The sequence below is a fragment of the Mya arenaria genome, chromosome 9, assembly GCF_026914265.1.
Source record: "Mya arenaria isolate MELC-2E11 chromosome 9, ASM2691426v1".
Classification (NCBI taxonomy): domain Eukaryota; kingdom Metazoa; phylum Mollusca; class Bivalvia; order Myida; family Myidae; genus Mya; species Mya arenaria.
This window is the reverse complement of record NC_069130.1, coordinates 4,088,675-4,098,106: the sequence shown is the minus strand read 5'-3', so window position 1 is coordinate 4,098,106 and position 9,432 is coordinate 4,088,675. Positions and strand designations below refer to the sequence as shown.

General features: G+C 41.0%; 1 protein-coding gene across 1 annotated transcript; it reads left to right on the top strand.

Annotated features, from left to right (window-relative positions):
• Positions 1-804: 804 nt before the first annotated feature.
• Positions 805-8,414, top strand: LOC128202831 (uncharacterized). The gene is made up of 5 exons (XM_052903985.1): positions 805-940; positions 5,632-5,715; positions 5,915-6,137; positions 7,091-7,298; positions 7,514-8,414. Exons 1-5 carry the CDS (start codon positions 805-807, stop codon positions 8,273-8,275), a joined length of 1,413 nt encoding a protein of 470 aa, XP_052759945.1. The 3' UTR covers positions 8,276-8,414.
• Positions 8,415-9,432: the final 1,018 nt, after the last annotated feature.

The following is a 9,432-nucleotide window of genomic DNA, read 5'->3' as shown; positions in this document are numbered from 1 at the left end:
ATCTGTGAGAGTGCAGCTTTAACAGGCTATCTTACGGCAGTTATATGCCACCTTATGATATACTTTGGCATACACTCCGGTCGGTTAAAGTCAACATTTCGTTTTCATTAAAAATAACCATACTTTGAAAAAGCTTTGTCTGTAAATCTTCAAGCATGATATGTCTGCAAGAGTAAACAACATATTTGAAACTTCGTTAAATAACTTATAAACGAAAGAGAGTCAAAAAGAGTAAACCAGCATTGTAAACAAACGTTTCATTCATAAGCCATGCTAATTTGTTTAAAAACAAATATACAATGGTAAGTGTCTAATATTCATCAACAATGTGTCTGGAGTTGATTCTGTGCGAGTCCATTGCTCTACTTCTTTTTAATTCAGAGCGAAACAACAACAAGTAAACCTATGTTTACCTCAAATTCCCGTACTTTTCAGCGTATAGCAAACCTAAAGACCGGCTGTGCTATCTTATGTCTGAAGTACACCAAGAGATGATCCGGTTTAAGATAGTAATATTTGATAAACCTGGGGAGATATCACAAGGTGAACAAGGTCATTCAAGTTTTTATCAGCAGAGAGCAATCCCCGCAGCTGCTGTATCACTATGCATAGGCACAGAAAGGCTTGCATACATGTAGAGGTGTATTTTTACTCGGGTGAATAGAATATTTTAGAAGCGAAGATAAGATTACTCTCGCATTTCAAAGAACTTTTAACAGTGGAGTAACTGACATCAAGGAATAGCAGATGTACATGTGTATGCAAATGTAGTTATTTTATCACTCCTTTATACCAACAAGTGAAATGGCGCCGTGTGGGGAAAGCTACATCCATTTGGAGCGTACTGTACATGACGACGGTATTAAGACTGTAGGGGCGTGTCTAGCGAAAAACGCGGCGGAACTCGGGGAAGGGGATGCGCTTGTTTTTGTTACACCAGGTATATGAAAGTCTATAAGAAGCAATTACAATTATTAAAGAAAGGTTTCAAAACGCTGTATTTACGTTTTCATGTACGTATGTTCTGTGAGTTATACACTATACAGGTAGCGTAGTGTGTACGTGTGCATAGTTTGTACGCGTAAGTGTTGACTGTGAGTTATACACCATGCAGGTAGCGTAGTGTGTACGTGTGCATAGTTTGTACGCTTAAGTGTTGACTGTGAGTTATACACTATACAGGTAGCGTAGTGTGTACGTGTGCATAGTTTGTACGCGTAAGTGTTGACTGTGAGTTATACACCATACAGGTAGCGTAGTGTGTACGTGTGCATAGTTTGTACGCGTAAGTGTTGACTGTGAGTTATACACCATACAGGTAGCGTAGTGTGTACGTGTGCATAGTTTGTACGCGTAAGTGTTGACTGTGAGTTATACACCATACAGGTAGCGTAGTGTGTACGTGTGCATAGTTTGTACGTTTAAGTGTTGACTGTGAGTTATACACCATACAGGTAGCGTAGTGTGTACGTGTGCATAGTTTGTACGTTTAAGTGTTGACTGTGACTTATACACTATACAGGTAGCGTGGTGTGTACGTGTGCATAGTTTGTACGTGTAAGTGTTGACTGGGAGTTATACACCATACAGGTAGCGTAGTGTGTACGTGTGCATAGTTTGTACGTGTAAGTGTTGACTGTGAGTTATACACCATACAGGTAGCGTAGTGTGTACGTGTGCATAGTATGTACGTGTAAGTGTTGACTGGAAGTTATACACCATACAGGTAGCGTAGTGTGTACGTGTGCATAGTATGTACGTGTAAGTGTTGACTGTGAGTTATACACCATACAGGTAGCGTAGTGTGTACGTGTGCATAGTTTGTACGTGTAAGTGTTGACTGTGAGTTATACACCATACAGGTAGCGTGTGTGTACATGTGCATAGTTTGTACGCGTAAGTGTTGACTGTGAGTTATACACTATACAGGTAGCGTGGTGTGTACGTGTGCATAGTTTGTACGTGTAAGTGTTGACTGTGAGTTATACACTATACAGGTAGCGTGGTGTGTACGTGTGCATAGTTTGTACGCGTAAGTGTTGACTGTGAGTTATACACCATACAGGTAGCGTGTGTGTACGTGTGCATAGTTTGTACGCGTAAGTGTTGACTGTGGGTTATACACCATACAGGTAGCGTAGTGTGTACGTGTGCATAGTTTGTACGCGTAAGTGTTGACTGTGAGTTATACACCATACAGGTAGCGTAGTGTGTACGTGTGCATAGTTTGTACGCGTAAGTGTTGACTGTGAGTTATGCACCATACAGGTAGCGTAGTGTGTACGTGTGCATAGTTTGTACGCGTAAGTGTTGACTGTGAGTTATACACCATGCAGGTAGCGTAGTGTGTATGCGTACGTCTTATCTGTGAGTTGTACACCATACAGGTAGCGTAGTGGGTACGTGTACGTCTTGACTGTGAGTTGTTCACCATACAGGTAGCGAAGTGGGTACGTGTACATAGTGTGTCCGTGTACGTCTTGACTGTGAGTTGTACACCATACAGGTAGCGTAGTTTGTACGTGTACAAAGTGTGTACGTGTACGTCTTGACTGTGAGTTGTACACCATACAGGTAGCGTAGTATGTACGTGTGCATAGTGTTTCCGTGTACGTCTTGACTGTGAGTTGTACACCATACAGATAGTGAAGTGTTTACGTGTGCATAGTGTGTACGTGTACGTCTTGACTGTGAGTTGTACACCATACAGGTATTGAAGTGTTTACGTGTGAATAGTGTGTTCATGTGCGTCTTGACTGTGAGTTGTACACCATACAGGTAGCATATTGTGTACGTGTGCATGGTCTGTACGTTTACGTCTTGACTGTGAGTTTTACACTATACAGGTAGCGAATAGTGTAAGTGTACGTCTTGACTGTGAGTTGTACACCATACAGGTAGCGAGATGTGTACGTATGCATGGTCTGTACTTGCACGTCTTGACTGTAAGTTGTGTACCATACAGGTAGCGTTGTGTGTACGTGTATTCTTTGACTGTGAGTTGTACACCATACAGGTAGCAAAGTGTGTATGTGTGCATGGTGTGTACGTGTACGTCTTGACTGTGAATTGTACACCATACAGGTAGCGTAGTGTGTACGTGTACGTCTTGACTGTGAGTTGTACACCATACAGGTAGCATAGTGTGTACGTGTACGTCTTGACTGTGAGTTGTACAACATACAGGTCGCGAAGTATGTACGTGTGCATGGTGTGTACATGTACGTCTTGACTGTGAGTTGTACACCATACTGGAAGCAAAGTGTGTATGTGTGCATAGTGTGTACATGTACGTATTGACTGTGAGTCTACACCATACTGGAAGCGAAGTGTGTATATGTGCATGGTGTGTACGTGTACGTCTTGACTGTGAGTTGTACACGACACAGTTAGCGTAGTGTGTACGTTTCCATAGTGTGTACGTGTACGTATTGACTGTGAGTTATACATCACACAGGTAGCGAAGTGTGTACGTGTGCATAGTATGTACGTGTATGTCTTGACTGTGATTTGTACACCATACAGGTAGCGAAGTGTGTACGTGTCCATAGTGTGTACGTGTACGCATTGACTGTGAGTTATACATCATACAGGTAGCGAAGTGTGTACGCGCAAGTCTTGACTATGAGTTGTACACCATACTGGAAGCGAAGTGTGTACGTGTGCATAGTGTGTTCACGTACGTCTTGACTGTGAGTTGTGCACCATACAGGTAGCGAGGTGTGTACGTGTGCATGCTGTGTATGTGTACGTCTTGACTGTAAGTTGTACACCATACAGGTATCGTAATGTGTACGTGTCCATAGTGTGTACGTGTGCATAGTATGTACGTGTACGTCTTAACTGTGAGTTGTACACCATACAGGTAGCGAAGTGTGTACGTCTCCATAGTGTGTACGTGTACGCATTGACTGTGAGTTATACATCATACAGGTACCGAAGTGTGTACGCGTAAGTCTTGACTGTGAGTTGTACACCATACAGGTAGCGAAGTGTGTATGTGTGCATGTAGTGTACGCGTACGTCTTGACTGTGTGTTGTACACCACACAGGTAGCGAAGTGTGTATGCGTAGGTATTGACTGTGAGTTGTGCATCATACTGGTAGCGTAGTGTGTACGTGTGCATAGTGTGTGCATGTACGTCTTGACTGTGAGTTGTACACCATACAGGTAGCGTAGTGTGTACGTGTGCATGGTGTGTACGTTTACGTCTTAACCGTGAGTTATACACCATACAGGTAGCGTAGTGTGTACGTGTGCATGGTGTGTACGTGTATGTCTTGACTGTGAGTTGTACACCATACAGGTAGCGAAGTGTTTACTTGTGTGTAGTATGTACGTGTACGTCTTGACTATGAGTTGTACACCATACAGGTAGCGAAGTATGTACGTGTGCATGGTGTTTATGTGTACGTCTTGACTGTAAGTTGTACACCATACAGGTAGCGAAGTGTGTACGTGTGCATGGTGTGTACGTTTAAGTGTTGACTGTGAGTTGTACACCATACAGGTAGCGAAGTGTGTACGTGTGCATGGTGTTTATGTGTACGTCTTGATTGTAAGTTGTACACCATACTGGTAGTGTAGTGTGTACGTGTGCATGGTTTGTACGTGTACATTGTTTGTTGTCCCGTTGTTATTGAAAGAGACTCGTTTATCGGAAATATTGATGTAACAAACAGTATACATGGACGCAACGGGAATGGCCATTAGTTTATAAAATCACGAGTGTCAGCGAAGTTGATTATCACACGTATATCGAACACTAAATGTACATTAAGGGGTGCATGGCAACACGTACAAGTTACAAGTTATGTTTGGTAATTAGCAATTTTTTGTCTAAAAGTCTTTAAAATAAGAAAGAATAATGCCTAATTGTTTTATTCATGAATTGTCACCAAAAACAAGACGAGCTGTATATGTCTTTGTATTTCCTTTTTACATGTTTGTTTGTTTTGTTTCCTGTTGTTGTTTTATCACACATGATGTATCTCCAATCTATTGGTATTAGGTTCCTTTATAAACGGCAATACTGCTTCTATTTTCATGTCTTATTATACTTTCCGCAATTTTCAAGGTTTATGTGTTAAATAATATATTTAACATTCTCACTTTCATATCAACCATCATGCACGCTGATTTATGTGTAACTTGGTTGATGTTTTCCTTTATTTCTTTTGTTCTTTCCATTTTTGAGAAATTTCTGGAAAATCTGTCAATGAAACAAACATCATTTAAAACGTGTTATACATGAAACTATATATATTTTGATTGTTTATGTGTGTGTGTATTCCATATTTATGTTTATATTTGTGTAATGTGACGATGAGCTGTATATGCTTAAGTCAAAAATAACTTTTCTGTTCTGTTCTGTTCTGGTAACCTATCTAATATTTAGCACAAAACACACGTATAAAATGATTTTGAACATAGTTATGTGTGTCATGAATAAAGGTATCAAGTAGGTAAAGCATTTGCAAGGAAATTACCTGATAAAGTCATAACCTGTTAAGGTCGTTTTCCCTTTACTAAGTAAGAAATGGACAGTTCTTTGTTTCACTTCGCGCACGTATACTTTATGTTCCACCAGACGTTACTGTCTAATTGACCATCCTCTACGTACACGACAGGTGCGCAATACGAGCGTAATGTGGTCACGTGGAGGCAACTGCACGAGAACTCGTTCAACGTCACCAGGGCGCTTCTAAAACTCGGTAAGAACATCCAAAGTAAAACATGTGTTTCTTTCTGATTAATTCAGTTTGCATATATATAAACGTTAAATGTATATAATATGTTCTTAGATTGTTTGTTTCTCAACAGCTTTTTTGGATTATAAATGTCATAAAACCTTTTTACGCAGTTGACACATTCTTAAGTGTTATAATCCTTTCTTTTAACACAAATTTTCAGGCCTTAGAAAGGGCGAGTGCGTAGCGATCGATCTCCGTAGCTGCCCGGAGTGGGTGTACCTCACTTTCGGATGTATGGTGGCCGGGCTACGCCCTGCTTGTCTTTCATTCACATACACAGACGGAAGTGACGTCGTAGCAACCATGGAACGTCTCCAGACATGCGCACTGCTTGTGATGGATCCGGGGGAGAACGGAGAGAAATGGGACGTCTTAGAACAGCTGTTCGACAGTCATAGCAACGATGCATCAGCTAAAAGTTCACGTATGCCCTATCTCAGATATTTACTTAGCTTTGCGCTTTTCACAACAATTAAAATAATATGCGAAATTAAACAATGTTTTTAAATGTTGAAACGTTTGTGCATTATTTGCTTTGTGCAATAAAACGCACCAATAGCTTTACAATATAGTAATATGAAATGTATAGCATAAGATATATAACACGCTACTTATTGACCACTTACCATGTGTCGATAATGAGTGGACCACGGCATATACACATTTGCGGGCTGAGTGACCAGTACTTATAATGTCATTTTACCTTCACTGGTTTGTAATACTTGAGGAAGAAGTGCAAAATTTACAAATTGCTTTTAAAATTAACGCCTTCACTAGTTGGTCTGCACTATGGATGCACTGTCACGGGTACCGGACTTTATATGATCCCAACATCTCTGAAGGGAGATGAAATCTGCCAGATTTTCATCAATTTAATATTCAAATTAGATAACAGTCGAACCCCGTTGGCTCGAACTCCCAGGGTCCGGCGATAAAACCTCGAGCCTCGGAACATTCAAGCCATGCGGGAATGTTTACCTTCAGTATAAATAAATCGGTCTTAACATCAAGTTCGAGCCAACGAGGAATGTTGAACCAAGCGAGCTCGAAGCAACGGGGTTCTGTATTTCTTAAATGTTTTGGGATACACTTACCGCACCCGACCATCAAACCAGGTTTTAGTTGACGAAGCTTATACCTGAGGCCCTAAGCCAATAACAATTAGGACAAATATTGAACAAAATGGTCAGAAGTGACGGCCTCAAATAACAGAAGTTTTTTTCTTTTTTTACTGCAAGCTTTTGAATTTCAAGCCTAGTAGAGAATATTATGCAATCTGAGCATTCTTAATCTGTGAGTATTAGTTTTAAACCCAAGAAGTGTATGCCTTTTGCAGGTCGCTGAGAGTCTACTGTGACCGGCCGTTCACCTGGGTCGGGGGTTTCCCCTTCCAGGTACTCACTGGACAAACCCGCGTCACCACTTCCGGTTTCGCCTCTTCAGGCGCGGACCTAATGGACGCCACCGTCCAGATCATCCAGCGTGAGCGGTGCACCCTCATGTACGTGCTCCCGCCGTTCTTGCACGAGATGATTCGCCGGAAGGTTAGTATGATTTACAATTATTTCTTTCAAATGCGAAGCGCTGGCGATTATGTTAATATACATAGCTTAATAACTGATATAAATATCTTTAAATGCCTTTATTAGTTAAAATTATCAGTCTCTTTATATTATGTAGTTAGGGTACTGAAATTTGGCTCTTACCTTTCCCACGCCTATAAGTTTTAAAAGTTGCTTTTAACCAATGAATATTGCAGGACAAAATTCCCTCCGACTGTTCCCTGAGGTACATTCTCACTGGTGGTCAACCGATCACACGTGGTGCAGTGCAGTGTATCGGCCCGCTGTGTACCAGTGTCGTCTGCGCATACGGTGGGACGGAGTTCATAATTTGCGGCCTTGGGGTGGTCACAGATATAGAAAACTTCGTGGAGTTCTCTTGTGGTAAGGTCATCACTGGACCTGGGTTTGAATTTAAAATCGTCGATAAGGGCGGAAAAGTAGTTCCAATGAACGAGAGGGGAGAAATATTCATTCGCAGTCGGGTAATATTTAAGGAGTATTACAACGATCCTGAGAAAACGAAGCAAGCGTTCACAGATGACGGCTGGTACAAAACAGACGACTTAGGGCGGATGACGTCAGACGGCCAAATCTTCGTCGACGGCCGTAAGTCTAACATGATAATTAGCGGTGGGATGAACGTTGCCCCGGAGATCTTGGAGCGCGTTCTGAAGAACTGCCCGGGGTTCGGGGCAGCCGCGCTGGTTCCCGTCCCCGACCCGGTTTTCTACCAGGTTGTGTGCGCATGCGTCATTAAACAAGATGGAAGTGACTTAACAGAGGAGACCCTTAGAAGGTTTTGTGAGGACTACCACAATGACAGACCTGGTGTATTTACTGTTTTACCGAAGTTTTACATGTTTCTGGACGAGTTTCCTCTCTTGTCGTCCGGGAAACTTTCACGGAAAGATCTTAAGAAGTTAGCCCAGGAACGCTTTATGTCCGCGACAAAATAGAGGAGCTGTACGTGGCATTGAATCACGTGGATGTTTTAGAGAAAGAACATGTTAAGTGAAAGAAAAGTTTTAAGTAAAACAATACAATTTGCTATTTTATCGTATTCTTAAAAACGTTATGTATTTGATTTTGTTGAATAAATTGACGACGTCAAACAAATTTTAAATTTACTTCTGATTATGTGAATGTTATTCCATGTTTTCAAAGAAAAGCGGTGCATGTTTACTATTTTCATTGTAACCTTCAGTAAAGTAAATGTATTAACTTCATGTTTGTATTTCTTAACCTGAGCAACATGAGTTAAACAAGCACAATTACTGTAATAATTTATCTTACCTAAATCGTGTAAACAGTAGTCATTGTAGGACGTCAATTTGCACCGCCTTACCATCTTTTGAATTGTTGTATGTTGAGACCAAGTGAATCAGTAAAAATCAATCGAAGCTATAATGTGACAACTGGACATTTAAGGCATCCGACGTACAAACAGACTTCGGCCAAATATAATTATGGATATTACTTGTTAGACATGCGCGAAGCTAGGGCCGATTTGGGATTACGAAGATCGATGACTGACATTGTATTGACCCCTTCATCCCCTTCCCTTCTTCGGTTTTTATTTCAAATTCGGGATTAATTTCATTGCGCAACCGCGTATTTGCGTACAGTCAATTACGCGCTTGTAAGAGTAGGGGTTGCCTTTGTCGTGTATAGAATGTGACCGAACATTTGCACGTCAAGTTAATGCAGTATTTTGCTTATCATTTCAACTGTCATAGCAAGTGTAATGACCGATTTGCAATATTACAAAGCCATTATAAGGCCATCAAATTATATTACATTGTTGTAACATTTATATCGTTAAATTACATAATCTTTACCTTGCAAATTATACCACAACCGTATGTGGATTCAAGACATCAACAATTCCTATTAGTGTACATCGGATGCCTTATCTGGTGACGTATACACGTATATACATGCAGTAATCTAGACAAGAAGGCAGACGAACACTAGCACATAATTAAGAGGCTAACTGCACCATTGTACTAGATAAACCTTTAACCCATTGCGGCCTCGTTCAGCCCCAAGTCAAACCTTGATAAAGGCATCACGAACTATGTCGTATATAGAACAGTTTTAGAACGAGTGTTTG

Excerpts from the sequence above, each read along its gene's own strand:
- LOC128202831 (XM_052903985.1), top strand. The coding sequence starts at position 805 with ATGGCGCCGTGTGGGGAAAGCTACATCCATTTGGAGCGTACTGTACAT. Across the intron at positions 941-5,631 it reads GCTTGTTTTTGTTACACCAG|GTGCGCAATACGAGCGTAAT; the intron begins GTATATGAAAGT and ends CGTACACGACAG. Across the intron at positions 6,138-7,090 it reads TGGGACGTCTTAGAACAGCT|GTCGCTGAGAGTCTACTGTG; the intron begins GTTCGACAGTCA and ends TGCCTTTTGCAG.